The 16973-nt window shown below is 33.0% G+C and overlaps 1 protein-coding gene across 1 annotated transcript in view; it reads left to right on the forward strand.

The window, feature by feature from the left end:
- SLC25A36 (solute carrier family 25 member 36) overlaps window positions 1-16973 on the forward strand; it is a 41033-nt gene that overhangs the window by 15770 nt on the left and 8290 nt on the right. The window contains exons 2-5 of the mRNA XM_060011340.1: window positions 1591-1755; window positions 5795-5872; window positions 7969-8069; window positions 16084-16150. Of these exons, the coding sequence (XP_059867323.1) occupies window positions 1591-1755; window positions 5795-5872; window positions 7969-8069; window positions 16084-16150 (411 nt within the window). The remainder of the gene's footprint in view (window positions 1-1590; window positions 1756-5794; window positions 5873-7968; window positions 8070-16083; window positions 16151-16973) is intronic.

Genomic DNA, 16973 nt, shown 5'->3' on the forward strand with positions numbered 1-16973 from the left:
GTTTTAATAAGCATTTTCCTGATGAAAAATGATTTTGAAAAATCTTTGTTTATTTGTATCCATATATCTTTGTTGAAGTATCTGTTCGTCTTTTTTTAGTTGTTTTTATTTTTGAGTTTTGTTTCTGAATATAAGTACTTACAAGATAAGTGTTTTGCAAATAGTTCTCTCAGACTGTGGTTTGTTTTTTTCATTTTCTTAACAGTTTCTTTCAGAGTGTGGAAATTTTAAACTTTGGTGAAGTCCAGTTTATCAGTTTTTTTCTTTTATGATTCATGTGTTTGCTTTTTGTTGTTCAATCTAAGAAATATGTGCCTAACCCAAAGTCAAAAAGATTTTTCTCCAAATGTTTCCTTCTAGAAGTTTTGTATAGTCCATTTTGAGTTACTTTTTAAAATATGATATGAGGTAAGAATCAAGTTTCATTTTACATGTGGATGTTCTCTGTTTTTCATTTGTTGTGTTAATTTTTCACTTTTATTGCATAAAGTTTGTTTCAGTTTTATTTTCTTGATGGCATGTACTGTTAAAGTAATATGAAATACTCTTATTAATGATTTCTTGTCCTAACTTTTTTTGGAATGATATTGTTTTCATGCCTGCTTTCCTTTTATTATATCTTTTGTATATACACATTTTTTAAATTCTATACGTAGAATTGTTTAGTATCTTTCTGTGGTGGGCTGTTTTTCTTCTTGCTCTAATGCCTGTTTTGGAGGTCCAGGTTACTTCTGACTCAGTCTGCTTTTCTCTTTCAATGCAGTAAGAGGTCTCTTGAGTGATTTTCCTCTGGTTAGAAAACAGTTCTCAGAACTCCATTGAGTAACTATTAATGCTTTAAGAGAAAATTATTTTCCAGTTTTGCATTTAAAAAGAATAAATTACTCAGCCTGTCTCTTACATACTTTCAAAAAGTTTAAATAATATCCTTTAAGAGCTTTTATTTTGTTGCTATTTTGGTGATCAGTCCTTATATTTAAATTGGATTCTCCTAGCTAAGCCTACCTACTTTGCACAGATTCCCACGTGGTGGGCCTAACATACAGATTTTGAGACTCAAATTCCGTATTTATTTGTAGGTGAAATGCCTCTGAGTATTTGGATATTTAAAATAAGGGGACATGTATGATTATCCATCAGTGGTTTATTTCATATTGCTCTCAAGACCATTTCTTGAATTTTGAAAGATAAGATAGGAGTTTGAGAAATAGGATATACTTCAAATAATGGTCTAGGTTTCAACACAAGTAATATCTGGGCAAGGAGTACCAAATAAAGCCCTAGAACAGTGTTTAAAAGCTATGATGTGACGTACCAGTAAATTTCAGTAGTAACACCCACTGTTTGGAATCTTCAGCTAATTATTCTTGCTAGGTAGATATTAAGCTCAGTTACTTTTAACTACTAAAGGTGTTTGTATACAGTCAAATAAGTGAAACATTTAAAAAATTATTTAGTCTTCTAAAATCAAAAATCGTAAATTTTAGTACCTTCACAAAGCCCCAGTTGTTCATTTGTTTCATAGCTCTGCGCATATGTACTAATTTGTGAATTAAGTAGATAAGTTTTGTTCTTTGCATTTTTTTGTAGATGTGGTGGTACGGTGGGAGCTATTCTGACATGTCCACTGGAAGTTGTAAAAACACGGCTGCAGTCATCTTCTGTGACACTTTATATCTCTGAAGTTCAGCTGAACACCATGGCTGGAGCCAGTGTCAATCGAGTAGTGTCTCCTGGACCTCTCCATTGTCTAAAGTGAGAGCACAGTATTCATGAATTTTTTTTGTCGGCTTTACCTTAGTGATGCCCATGTTTGTTTATTTATATTCTGCCATATTTAAAAAGGTTTTTACAAACTTAATGACAGAATTACTCCCATAAATTCAGTAGAAACAATAATCCCTAATGGAGAGGAACAGTAAGTTGGATAATATGTACGTTGGATAAAATGTAATATTATTTCCAAATCATGTGTATTTGGAGTATTTTCTACATTTATCCAGTGGATTTATTTTCTCAAGACATTATAGGTATTTTGTTTTGTTTAAATAAATTCATTTATTTTTGAAATGTGATCATGTTAAATGCTAACTCTTTATGTGTATTTTTAATTTTCAAAGTGCTCACACAAGTAAGTACATCCAATTAATGTCAGTCTGATTTTTATATGACCTAAATATAACTAAGGTTTAAAGCAGAGTTCTACTGATTTTAAAATGTACTTCAGTGATCGGCATTTCTTAATGGTTTGAAAAAGATGTGTTTTTACATTTTACCATACTTCATTGTGTTACAGATTAGATTTGAAATTTCAAAACTATTGAAATTGAGTTTTATATGTTTAAACTTAGATATGTAACTGAATGCCCTGGATGTCTGTCTTATCAGCTCAGTTGGGACATAATCTATTTGAGCTTAGTTCAGTAGTGTTTATTTTGTAGTAGCAAGTAAACTCATACTGTGTGTTTTTCACTACCAAAAGATTTCATCACTCTTTTCTTTTTTCAAATTTACTTAAGTACATGAGTGGGTAGAATAAAATTGTTAACAATTTGGGGTTAAAATGCCATTGTTGTAGATATATACTTCTATCTGCTTAATAATAGAGTATTTTAATATCATGATTTTGACAGTTATTACCGAATGTAATGCTCCTCTTCTTAAAATTCTTCCTTTGACCTTTGTGACAATACTATATTTTTTAAATTCTATTTTTCAGTGGTTTTGCCTTCTCTGACTTTCCTCAGAGGAACTGTAGGAATCCCTCTGGGCTCTGTTTTAATTTCTCATTTAAGAGTCAGTTTAATATTTCACCTGTCATCGGTGTCCAGATGGCTTCCGACTCTGCATTCTCTTGCCTTAAACTCTCTTGACTCTTATTCCCATTTTTTCCCTATTTTGGGGCTCTGTCCTAATCAATCTGTTTCATGGTTTCTTCCTTTGGTTTTTAATTTCCCAACATCTCTTGAGAGATAATTTACATACCATAAAATTCACCCATTTAAAATGTACAATTCAATTGTTTTTAGTATATTCACAGAGTTGTTCAAACCATCACCATACTCTAAATTTAGAACATATTCATCACCACCACAAAAAGAAGCCCTTTCCTGTTAGCAGTCACTCCTGTTTTCTCCTCTTCCTCTCCCCCTAGCCCTAGGCAACAACTACTAATCTACTTTCTGTCATTATAGATTTGCATATTCAGGACCCTTTACATAAATGAAATTATATAGTATGTGGTCTTTTACTGGTTTCTTTCATTTAGTGTGTTTTCAAGGTTCATCTACGTTGTAACAAATATCTTTTTGTTGCCAAATATTCCATTGTATAGGTACGTACCACATTTTATTTATCCACCCATTGGTTGATGAACATTTGCATTGTCTCCCCTTTTGGAGTATTACAAGTAATGCCATTATAGGAACACATGGTTTATTTTTCTGGGGGATATACTGGTAGTGGAATTGCTGGGTTGTATGGTAACTATATTTAACACTTTAGGGAACTGCCAAACTGTTTTCCAAAGCGGATACATCATTTTACATTCCCACCACCAATGAATGAGATTTCCAGTTCCTTGCCAAAAAATAAAATAAAGTGTAAAATAAAATTCCTCACCAACCTTTGTTTTACTCCATCTGTCTTTCTGATTATAGCCATCCTAGTGGCTATGAAGTGTTTCATGGCTTCTTAACCTGGAACTTTAGGAATTCCCCCCAGGCTTTGTCAATTTCTTAGGGGCTCTTGGATGAGCTTCAAGAGGTCTGTAAATTAGGTGAAATTGTATGCAAAATTGTGAGTGTTTGCAAATGTGTTTTTTTTTTAAAGGACACTTACCTTTCTTTTACTTCTCAAAGGGATTATTAACAGAAAGGGCTAGCAAACATGGAAATTTTCAAAATGTGCTCTACAATTTGTCATTCTTAATTCTGCTTCTGTCTAATCTAGTTTTATCAAAAGTGCTTCTGGGGACTTCCCTCGTGGTCCTCTGCACTCCCAATGCAGGGGGCCTGGGTTTGATCCCTGGTCAGGGAACTAGATCCCACATGCATGCTGCAGTGAAGATCCTGTGTGCTGCAACTAACACCTGGCACAGCCAAATAAATTTTCTTTCTTTCTTTCTTTCTTTTTTAAGTGCTTCTGTATCACCTGTGTCAGTCATCTGGTGGCATGGTAAAAATGTAGATTGCTGGGCACTGTCCTGTACCTACTGAATTAAGAATACTTTGAGGGTGGGATCTAAGAAATTTGCATTTTGAACAAATGCTCCAGTAATAATGATAATAGTAAGAGTTATCAAGTGCTTACTGTGAGCCAGGTACTCTTTTAAGCTCTTTTTTTTTTTTAATTTATTTATTTTTGGCTGCGTTGGGTCTTCGTTGCTGCATGCGGGCTTTCTCTAGTTGCGACGAGCAGGGGCTACTCTTCATTGCCGTGCGCAGGCTTCTCATTGCGATGGCTTGTTGCGGAGCACGGGCTCTGGGCACATGGGCTTCAGTAGTTGTGGTGCTCGGGCTCAGTAATTGTGGCCCACGGGCTCTAGAGCGCAGGCTCAGTAGTTGTGGTGCGCGGTCTTAGTTGCTCCATGGCAACTAAGAGCATGGAGCTTAGTCCGGTCTTCCCGGACCAGGGCTCAAACCCATGTCGCCTGCATTGGCAGGCGGAGTCTTAACCACTGTGCCGCCAGGGAAGTCTTAAGCTGTTTTTTTTAATTAACTTATTTATTCCTTATAGTAACCACCACCCTACCTGCCCCCTTCCCCCAAAAGTACTGTTTTTCTCTGTTTACTGCTGATGAAAGTAAGGATAAAAGTCATTACTTACCAAAATTGAGCTCTTTATATTGGGAAGTCAGGCCCCACAGTTCAGGCCCTTAATTAACCATTCTGCTCAGCTGCCTTTCAAGAGATCATTCTTAAGTGTACAGGTGCTTCAGAACCACTGGCGCAGTCTGTTAAGTCTGAATTAAAATACCTACTCTTCCTCATTCTTTCTTTCTTACTCCAAAACTTCATTTAGTAACTCACCTTCAGAAAGCCTTCCATGACTTGGACATGACTCTGTTCCTTTTCCTACTGGGCATATATATCTAGCTTGTATAGTATTTGCTTATTGATATGGTCTGTTAAATTATTTATTTCAATATAATTCTTTTTTCCACGACTGGATAGCAAACTTCTCAGTGGCAGGGGCCTTACCCTCTTTTCTGTCTCCCTACTCTGCTTAGTCTTTATACAGTACCTATTCAATATAGTAAATGTTAACTAAGTAGAGGAAGGAATAGTAGCAGACTAACCATTTTAGTACCCTAAAGGATGTTAGGGTGATAAATTTTGCCATGGCATTTCACTGGAATGGTTGGATAAGATAATGCTGCAGTATGAGGGAGTTGTCCAATATCAAGGAAAGGACCTCAAATACTAGGAGGGAACTACATTTCTAATTGGGAATTGAATTTGCTGGTAAAGGTAGTAAAATGGAGGAGATTGAAGATAAGAGTAGCATGATCATATGAAAATAAATGTAGAAATCTATATTGATAATTATGTCTTGAAAACTTTTAGGAAAGAATCTGAAAGGAGTTCTTTTTATTATTGCTACTAAATCTGTTATCAATCATTATTAATTTATACTTTGTCAAGAAAAACAGATTTTTATAAGTGAGCAACACTGACAAGAGTATAACATATTATAGTGCAAACATGGGGAATTTAGACTCTACATTTGCTGTATAAATAAAGTACCACACTTTGAAGGACATTTCTTTCTAAATAATATTTTTCTCTTTCAGGGTGATCTTGGAAAAAGAAGGGCCTCGTTCCCTGTTTAGAGGATTAGGCCCCAATTTAGTGGGGGTGGCCCCTTCCAGGTAAAAAAAATACATTTAAGTTAATCAAATTGTGGTAGTCTTTCTTGTTTCAAGCTTCATGAGGGGGGATCCTGAAAAGAAATCAAGATAAAGCACTATGGTATAACAAATGGGTATCAGTAGCCATCTAAAAGGATAGGCAGATTGTACCGTGTGCAGGTGCAGAGGACCTCTTAGTGAGATCACTGTGAAGCAGTTTTTGCACCAAGTTCAAAAAACCAAGAAGGCCTTAATATGATGAAAGGCCAAAAGGCCTTTCTCTATGATTTCTTTTTATCTTAGATTGACTTCTTCCATGATAGAACACTGCAGAGTTCACATGATAGAACACTGCAGAGTTCACATTCAGAGTGAAAATGTGTACCCAGCTCTCTGTATTCAAACAGTGTAGTAGATCCATATCTTATTTATTGGGTTTCAACTTTTTATGGGCTCTTTCTTTTTTAAAAATGATCCAAAATTTCATTCTTACTGTAAAGACTAAAAAAAGTGTAGTGTAAAGCTTGACATATTACCTTAAACCCATCACCTCTCACCGTGTGCACCTTTCCACAGTTACTCCTCTTCCCTCCCCATACATAACCACATTGATAAGCAGTTGGTTATAGTCTTCCATTAATTTTTCTGGCTTATGCACATAAAATGCATAATATGTAGACTTATTATTATTTACGTAAATTGAATCATGTTTCACCAAATTTGTTTTGAAGCTTTCTCCATGAAAATAAGTGAAGCTTTTAAAAATTGTATAGTATGACTGATCCCTTATTGATAACCCTTTAGATTTATTTCCAGATTTTTGCTGTTAAAAACAATGGTTTTGTGAACATAGCTGTACCTTTATCCTTGAGTATTTAAGCAAGTATTTTTCTTTAGGATAGTTACCGAAAAGTAGAATTTCTGGATAAAAGGGCGTATGAACATTTAAACTTAGTGAACATTGCTCAATTGCCTTCTGAAAAGGCATGCCATCTTTTTATTCTCAGATAGGGAATTAGTTGCTCTTTATCCACATTTTACCAGGGTTGGCTACTATCCGTGTCTTTTAATACTTGTCAAATAGACTAAACATGATTTTTCACTGTTTTTTTAAAAATATACATTTGTTTTATTTTGTTGCTTTCATGTCCTCCTTCTTGTAATTATTTGTCATTTGTATCTCCTGTGAATTACCTATGTATATTCCTTGCCCATTTTCTCATTAGGATGCTTTCTTTTCTTATTCATTTCTAGTAATGCATTATTTATTCCCCTTGCTAATTTGGTATCATTCAATGTATCCTTTTTTTTTTTTTTCTTTTTCGTGAAGTAGAATGTTTCATTTTCAGTCATATTAACTTCCTTTTTTTCTTAAGCACATTAAAAAAGCACAGCAGTGATACTCTCCCCATTTTTACTTGTTTGTTTACTCTTCCCCTTATTGGACAGATAATCAGGATTGTTGGGCAATAGCAGGATATTTGATACAGCAAGCAACTCATGCCTGGAAAGCTCAACAGTGAGGAGGTAGTTGGGATGCATGAAGTCACAGTCAGTGAGTTAACAGGGAAAATATTTACAAATTTAATGGGATGTTTACAAATGTTAGGAAACAAGATCTGACCTGATGGGACTGATTTCTTTTGCAATTGTTCTTTTAAAGGGTGCTGTGAACTACTCTTTGTGTAGTATAGATTGGTATATAGCACAGTATCTCAAAATTGTTTAACATATACTTTGATCACTTGAGTCAGTTCTGCCTTCCTCTCTTCAAAAAAACATAAAGTACTCATATCACGTTTACTTAACTCAGTGTATTTAACTTAGCCTTATTAACATTACATAGGCCTGCCAAAGTCTTATACTTTTTCAGTTAGTTGCTGTCGGATTATTGGGGTAGGACTATCTGAGGATGCTTTATCTTTAATGAGTTGATACAAAAAGTACTTCATGGTCTTCATGAAGAAATATGTATGTGATGTTACATGAGAATGTAAATAAAAACTAAGGCATTATGTTTTTAGATTTCTGGAATAATAAAGATCAATTTATATGTCTTTTAAATCTTAAATCTTAAATCAACATGCTTATTGACAAAATTTAAATCTTTATTTTAGAGCAATATACTTTGCTGCTTATTCAAACTGCAAGGAAAAGTTGAATGGTTTATTTGATCCTGATTCTACCCAGGTACACATGATTTCAGCTGCAATGGCAGGTATGAATATATGATATTAAAAGACAAAAAATTTTCTGACACCTAGAGACTTAATATTGAATTTTGATGAATTTAACCTTGTAAAGTTAAGGCAGTTAATGTGCTTTTCATTGATTAGCATCTGTAAACATGATTTTTACATTTATTAGTATACAATAAATTTGATTAGGTGGTATATGTAAAATCTTGTCAGTTGGCATTTTGGTATTTAGGAGTTTGTGATAGCATGCAGGTAATATAATATTTACATTGTTTTGTGTAGTACACTGAATATTTAGTGATCACTTTTAACAGTTTTAAGAATCCAACCATAATTACACTTACAAGTTACAGAGCTGTAATTTACTCTTTTCTCCTCAATTTCTGTTAGTGCCTTTTCCCTTTTTGCTGCATGTTTTGGCTTCTGTCTGAAATGTGCCGGCAGTTTTGGTAAAGTATTCATTTTGTCCTGTGCTCAAATGCTGAAATTTTTGTGAGTGATATATTATTGATAATTCAGAGTTATTGCAATGTATGTATTGAAAAATATGTTTATCATTCCACATAAATCGCACTAAGATAACACTCAAAATGTAGGTACCAGATATGTGTACATGCTTGCTCTAGAAATGTTTCCAGGAACTCTTCTATCATCATTGATGAGACTATATGATTCTGAATTAAAATAACTAGTCGTGGGCCTCTGCACTGCCTTAAAGATAAACTGGAAGATTGGTTTGACTAGTGTGGTTCTGGAATCATTTGCTGCCCTGCATGTTAGACAAAGCCATGACCTTTGGTTCTCATTAGAAAAATTCTGTATAGTTTTCTGAGATTTGTTCTATATTTAACCATGTCTCATATTTCCAAAATATGCTGTGACTTTATAAAGCAAATTATAACTACTTTTGTCAACTGTTGATCAGTATATTGAGTTTCAATTAGATGCTTAATAATGAGTGCCTTAAACTGTTAACCATTTTCTGTTTAGAAATAAATTGGATCAATTTCAACCACATACTTAATGAACTAAGAGTAAGTTTGAAATACTAATTTCTGAAAGGTCAATAGCCATATAATAAATAGCATGTACCTTAAAAATTATTTTCATGGCTTTTTATATTTAGTAATTGTTGACTGACTCATTGAAGTTTTAAAGCTGGAAGGTAAAGCTTTAAAGATCAAGGTGGTGAAATACTCTTTACCAATGAAGAGAGATCTTGGGCAAGTTAGATAATTTATGTGAATCTCCATTACCTTATTCTTGTAATGAGTGGGTTGCTCTACATAGGTTTATGTTCTGAGAATTAGTTCTTTAATACCACAGAGATCATCTAGTTACAACTAGAATTTTTTTTAATGTACTTTTACAGATGTTGAATACAACTAGATATGATTTTTCCCTCTATAAATTTGAGTGTAAAGTTAGTGGCTAATTTCAAACTACATAACCACTGTATTAGGGTCTTTAAGAATATATTTCTGGATTACCAGTGTTCATGTTTTTGTTTCTTAACCCCAGAAAATTGTAAAGAAATGTTAAGCTTTCTTTTTTGAAAGAATTGATGCCAAGAAAGTAGGTAAGCAATTATTTTAAGTTGAGGATAGTTATATATTCAGTATTACAAATTTAGAGTTTCAGAATATCTTAATTCCCACTGGAAAATCTTTTTTCATTGGCATATCTAATCAGAATTTATTACTATATTTGTATCACATTGCAGAGAATTTCAGTGGAATTGCCATTTTCTACTTTTTTTCTCAAATGTGTACAAATGTTAACTCATAGTTTTCAGTTTTTATTTATACATTGATACTATTTCCCAACTTGAATTTCTTGAATTTTGGTAAATTGATAGTCTTATACTTGTTCAGAGAGTCTTGCGCTATTCATTTATTGTGTAATTTGAAAATACTTCTTCCATTTGTTTGCAGTTAGATTTTTCTGGGAACTATGCCTTCAGAGCTTCCTTGCACTATTCATGAGCAATAACATTTAGCTTTGCAGTTTTTATACATAGCTACATGGTTGGTGAAACTGAATGGTCCCATGCAGACTTAAGGTAGCCTTTTGCTCCTTTCATTCTTGTAAGAGTCTAGACCAGACTGCATTGGTTTTTCTTCAGGATAATTTCTAGAGATCTTCAAAATGTGAATTGGGGATGCAAAGTGCTTAGAGGCAGTCATGTGAAAACTTGTTTTTTAACTGGCTGTTCAAAAAAAAATGCTAACCTTGTCACTTTATCGTCAAAAATGCACTAAAATACACCATTAATGATAGTGTCTGCAAGATTTTGCCACATCAAGTAGCACATGCATTAAGCTTTAGTAACATACCTTGTACGTAGTTTTTATTCCAAGTAACCTCAATTCAGTTGCATTTTGTATTTTATTAATATGAACTTGAGTGTTTTAGATACTAAACCTTTTTAATTAAAAGGACAGTTTGTTTAAAGGCCATCTTGTTTTCTTTTGTTTTAGTATTTCAAGGGAATAGTATAAGAATTTGTAAACCTCTCAATTTGAGCTATGAATTTTCATACATTGAAAAATTTTTTTCCAGTTGTGAGGCTATTTAATCAAATCAAGTAATGGTGACTCTGTTTTACCTGCCTTCCCCCCACCCCCTCCCCGTATGACATTTGCCAGACTAAGTGTGTCTTAGCTATTGAGGGTATTTATTTTCTTGAGAGTTTCTGTGTGTATTTGTTAAAATGAATTTGCGTATCCCTCTGTATACACCTGGACACAGGCGTGTATACAAAAAAATATAGTATTACATTTCTTCTTTATAGTAACTCCCAATTTTCAAAAGTTTTTATCTGGGTTGTATATACTTTTCTGTACAACGGTACAGATTTAAAAGAAATGAATTCTGATTTTTATTGGATTATATATTCACACAGTGATTGCTTAACTTTTTCAATACCAACAATGTAATTGTTTAACATTTACTACATACCTAGTGGGTTTTATTTGCTTATAGCATTCACTGTTATTTTTCAGGATACATTTTCTATTTAACTTATTATTAAAGGTTAAATTTTTACTCATTAAGTAGAAATTTTGTCTTGCATTATAAAATATTCTTTTAAATAATTTGTCCATGGCAGTTTATTTAGCCAAATGGATGGCTAGACGTTTTGTGTGTTTGTATGTAAACATTCTTCCTGTTTTTTTATTTTGTAGAGCACAAGAAACTGAATACAAAATAATCCAAAATATTTCATAAAAATGGATGTGCAATATTACTGATCATAGTGCAAAAGGTGAAAGGTACTATTGTAGCCACCTATACTTTATTTTTTTAAAAAAATTACAGTTACAAAATGAAGTTACTTGAATTTTCTATTTTTGTTTTATTTATTGATTTATTGATTTATTGATTTTAATTTTAATTCTTTTGGCCATGCTGCGCAGCTTGCAGGATCGTAGTTCCCCCACCAAGGATTTAACCTGGGCCCACAGCAGTGAATATGTCGAGTCCTAACCATTGGGCCACCAGGGAACTCCCCTGTTTTTGTTTTTTTTTACTAAGTAGGCTGATTGTTAAGGAATAGAAAATTGTGATTTCAGCTCTGAGCATGGTAGAATGGTAGGAAAATGGGATATGATAATCCCCTCTAAATATTTTCTTAGATTCCCCTTTGACAAGGTTAGCATTTTTTCTTTAAGGCAAAATTGATCTTATTTTAGGTAAGTATTTGGACTCTGAAACTGCTACAGATGGCAGAATTTTCAGTACTCGGTACTTTTTAAAAAAAATTATGGCCCATTCTTATATTCCTTTCTTTTTCTTTTTTAACTTAAAATTTTCAAAAAGTTAGATCTCACAGTAAATATTTCTCAGATCCTTCCAATGGGATTCATTTTGTACACATGTTTCTGATGAGGTCACTGCTTGTTGTTATGATACAGAAAAGCCTGTGTCTATTTTAGGCATTTACTGTACATTTCTCCCGAGAAAAGAGTGAGATCGTGTCATCTCATGCTCCCCATCCGCAGGTCACTTCCTGTAGAAATATGGACTAACTTAAACCTCGTGAGTACTGATCTGAGCATCTCTTGCAGCCTCTAGTTATAAGAAACACACCCTGGGAATTTATAATAGCTGTGGAATTAATAGAAGGCGGGAAATGAATTTTTATTTCCTGAATTTGTGTGTGCATTATCTATTTTATAAAACTTTAATTCTGATTCCTTTATAATATTCCTTCTAGAAGGAAGAATTGGGTAACTTTTCAGTCATCGTGTACTAAAAGCTTGGGGTCGTTAGCTTGGCCATAGTAGCCTTGACCTCCAAAGAATTCCTTAGCAGTATTTAAGATTTACATGGCTATTAATGGTATCATGCCGTTCGACAGCTTTTAGAAAAAACAGTAGTTCTCTTCGCTTAGCATAACGTTTTAAAAGTCTAATACAGTGCTTTCTATTCTCTTGTCTGTTGATACTTGGCTTTCTACTTTCTTACAAAAACATTGATCTTAATACCTACCGTTACTTTCCAAATATGGGACAAGAATATATGGGATCTTGTTTGTTTTAATCAGGTTTTTTTGGGGGGTTTTTAGTAGTTTTAGTATATTTTTCTTAGAAGGTTAGGTGGGCTTTGTTCTTACAGAAGTTAATTGAAATAAAAAGTACTGAAAATGCAATACTACAGGTATCACTCACTTAATGAAATAGACATTTTCAGCAAGTTTACTATAACCAGGATTTCTGTTAATCTGGTTTTTAATTGGTTTACATTATCAGATGGAATATTAGATGAAACAGAACTTTAAAAATTGCATTTTAAAAGTTTTTTTTAAACTTTCTAATAAACTATTAACTATACTACTAATAGTACGGCCAGTATACTGCCATTTTGCTTTAACTGACTGTGGAGCAGCAACATTAATTCTTCTTAACCTACAGGTAGATTCTTCATATACTTCTAAATCAGTTTTAATGTTTAATGGGGTGCTCAGAATATTAATATGAAATAGCATATTATCAAAATGTCACAAAATTTAAATGTCAAAATAAAAAGTAATAGGAAGTTTCTAAATTTCAGGGGCACCATCCCCAGCATCTTTGTTTGTCTTAAAAGGAGTAGGAAGATATGTTTAACTTTGACTGTTTGTCAACTTCAGACTGCCTTACCATATATAATTCTAAGCTAGTAATAAATTTTTATTTCTTCCTGCTTGTTTCATGTTTTGAATTAATAGATTATATTTTTCTAGATTTAATTAGCCTAATACTGTCTCCATAAGTTTATACTTAGAGTGTCTTTGGTTAAGAGGATGTAATAGCATAAAATCCAAGGACCAGAACTGGTAAAGGACCAATAGCTAAAAACCTGTGGATTATGCCTTGATTCTTTTGTCTAACTTAATGGTTTGCTAGCAGTTAGGCTAGTGTCTTTATTAAGAACTAGCTTGTTACTGGGAGAGTTGAGCCCCAACTGTAGTAAGCGCAAGCTGTATAGATATAAGATGATGACATTCTCTCACTTACCTAAATTTTAATGTGTCATGTTCCATAGGTCAATCTGTGTCTGGAAATGAATTTTAGTTAAGTGAGAAATACCTGTTGTTTGCTTCCTGTTTAGTTTATTAACATGTACGCAGCATTATGGGTATTTAAAATTTTATTCCTAGTAATATTTATAAATATGTGTTGTAATATTTTAAAGTTTACACATATGGGGGTTTTTTCAGCTTCTAATTGAGGAATTTGAGACTTAGAAGAGTGTTAATAAGCTTGGGTCCTGAGCTTATATTTTTAGACATAGAACTTTTACTTTTTTTTAAAAAAAAGCTTTGATGCTCATCTTCTTTTCAAGTAAAGTATAATAAATTGAATGAGATTTTTACCTAGACAGACTGCTTTTTTAAAAGTTGGATATAAGCATTCCCAGTTTTAGGCTTTCAAAATTTAATAAAAAGCAAATGGTTTTTTCCTAAAATTTCCACATAATAATTAATAAAAACCATTGTGAGTAACGCAGAGTGTTTTGTTGGTTTGTGCTGCTGAGCAGCTTTTTACTAATAAACTCCTAATATTACTGTATAAACATTTAGCTAATGCACATATTTAAGTTTAAAATAAAGAATCATTAAATTAGGCTTATGACCAGAATTCTGATGTCAGGTGCACATTTGCTTTAGAATATAATTTGAATATCTTTAGTTTGACATTTTCACTGAGAAGAATGGGGTTCAAGAGAAAAAAAAATTGAACTCCATAACTTTATTCTCAGTTAAGCCAACATGCAAGAAAAACCTTTTCCAAACAAAATATTTAAACTGATCTGGTTTCATATTTTTCTCCTCTTTCCTTTTATCAAGAATATATGCATGAAAAGAACTTTTTATTTGAAACATCTTCCTGACACCCTGTCCAACACATTAAATTTTTATTATTTTAGTACTGGCTGATGCTTACAAAATTGTTGGTCCCTTCCTAGTTTTATATTATGTATGTATGTAGTATTAAAAGCACTTGAGAAATGGAGACTATATAATCATTACAAAATTATTGAAGGAGTTATTAAACCAAACTTATTTCAGTTATTTTGCCTCATAATAGAGTCAGTCTGAGCATCTGTTTGTGAAACATCTGGCTGTTTCCACAGTATTAATATAGTGGATTAAGGGAGTAAAATTTGAGTTGGCTAAATTATCTGACATTATAGAAGGGAAAAGAACCTGTGAGACTAAATTCTACTTTGTAAACAATTCAGTAAAATTATTTTGCCTTTGTAGATATACCCATACTAACTTTGAAAGCGAAAAAAGTTTTATGATTAGTTCTCCACTATATGTTAACTAAAAAAACAAATTACTCCTAAGTGTACCACAGCATTTTTGTTCCTGAAAGTACTTTACTAATATTAAGTGTGCTGGTTATATTTCAAAACCTTTCTAAAAATAATGTGCTTGACCCACTAGTATTTGATAGCAAGTATTTAAAATTAAGATCCTTAGACATTTCTGCATGTAAGTTTTCACTGAATTTAAAGGCCAAATGAATAAATGTAGGTTGATGTAAGTTATATCAAGTTTGTGTAGTGATCTTAAGTGTTCACAAGTATTATATGAAAATCCTGTTTTGTATAGATGAAGCAATCTTCATAAATTTCCATCATCAAGATTGCATTTCATGTGCTGCTATTTTCCCACAGCACTAGGAAGATAGCAAGTAAAAGATATGCACTAGCCTAGAAACATACTGTTCCAGAGATCTTACTTTACTACCTGGAATGAGCCATCTTAGGGGACCACCCTTCTTGGTAGTTAATACATAGTACTTTAGTTTTAAAGTAAGATAGAACTACCTTCTACTTTAAGTTTGTCTCTTCAGTGTCTATAAAAGTAAGAGGGAAGTTCTGATTTGTAACTTTTTGAACTTTTAAGTTTTTGTATGTTTTTAAGTGGATGAAAAATAGATCTGTCCTATTAACCCTAACAGAACCCTTATCTCTGTGATACCATTATTTTAAGAGTATTAGTAATTGTGTGCTTATATAAAGTATTCACAAGGCCAAACAACAATTCTTTCTGTTGTACAATCAACTTAAGATCAGATATTGGTAAATGCTGACGTTTATGTAGACTCCATTTTGAACATAGTGGTTTGTGATTTAGTTGGACCCCAAGTAGCTATTGTAGAGTTTGCATGCAAAAAAGCCCTAGAATACACAAGATTTCTATGTTTCTTTGTAGAAATGGGTTTCTGAATTTAGCTTAGAGAGTAGAGTGCCACCCATAGGATATTCTGAATATGTTGGAAGAGGAGTTTATATATAATCATATTTTGCTCTTAAAAGAATCTTTTAGTTATGGTCAGAATTTGAGACTGATTTGGAAATAAAAAGTACAAATGTTCATGGTTGAATGGATTTGTAAAATAAAAGTGTAAAGCATACATCATTTGATAGTTTAAATATTTATTTTCTTTAATATAGATTTATATAGTTTTTAAAATCTTGAAGTTAATAGTGTGTTCTTAATTTTTACCAGAGTTCATTTTAAACATGTTTGTTTAGGTTTTACCGCAATCACAGCGACCAACCCCATTTGGCTTATAAAGACTCGGTTACAGCTTGATGCAAGGTATGTTAATTCATTAAAACAAAATTTGTTAAAGTTGGCTTCAACTAAATTTCTTCTATAAATTTGTATCAATGAGATCTCAGTGCCAGGTATCTAAACATTTTTTCCCCTCATTTGCTGCTGATTTTTTTTGTTTTGTTTTTTGGTTTGGTTTTTTTGTTTGGTTTTAAAACTTGGCTGCACCATCAGAGGCAAAAGTGACATTAATAGTAGGCAGTATGACAGTTTCTAGGAAGGAAAGTATATTGTACACTGTGTTTTTCAGTAAAGGAAGAAGAAAGAAAAATGACTTATTAATCTAGCCCAAGCTGTGATACTTTCATTCACTCCATGTGTGATTATAATCGGCCTCCTGACACCTAAATAAACAACATGATCAATGAGTCTAGACTGAGTCTTTAAGGATCATTGCTCAAACTCATGAACCTTGTACCCAGAGCGTTCTGGCGTGGAATTTAGCTCTTGTGTATTCATGGACTTCATCTGTTACCGCCAGCCACTTTATAGCAGCAGGATCATTCATTCAATATATCTATAATGAGCAGGTACTGGTAGGTTCTAGAGATATCCCAGGAAACAGTTGGGACCAACTTTAAATGGAATAGTCAAGGGATGGTTTTTTGAGCCCATTTTTAACCAGAGGCAATAGTGCAAATCTCATATATCCTAAGTTTAGGGCCTTTGATGTGTTCTGGCAGCTGAGACAAAGCTAGAAGCAGTGTGGCTTAGTGTCCTGCCATCTCAACTCCTGTTGGCCTTCAGAATGGAGGACAGGGAAAAAGTAACACTTCTAAGTAGAGCAATGACCTTATCTGATGTATTA

This window comes from Delphinus delphis, chromosome 4 (assembly GCF_949987515.2).
Source record: "Delphinus delphis chromosome 4, mDelDel1.2, whole genome shotgun sequence".
NCBI lineage: Eukaryota > Metazoa > Chordata > Mammalia > Artiodactyla > Delphinidae > Delphinus > Delphinus delphis.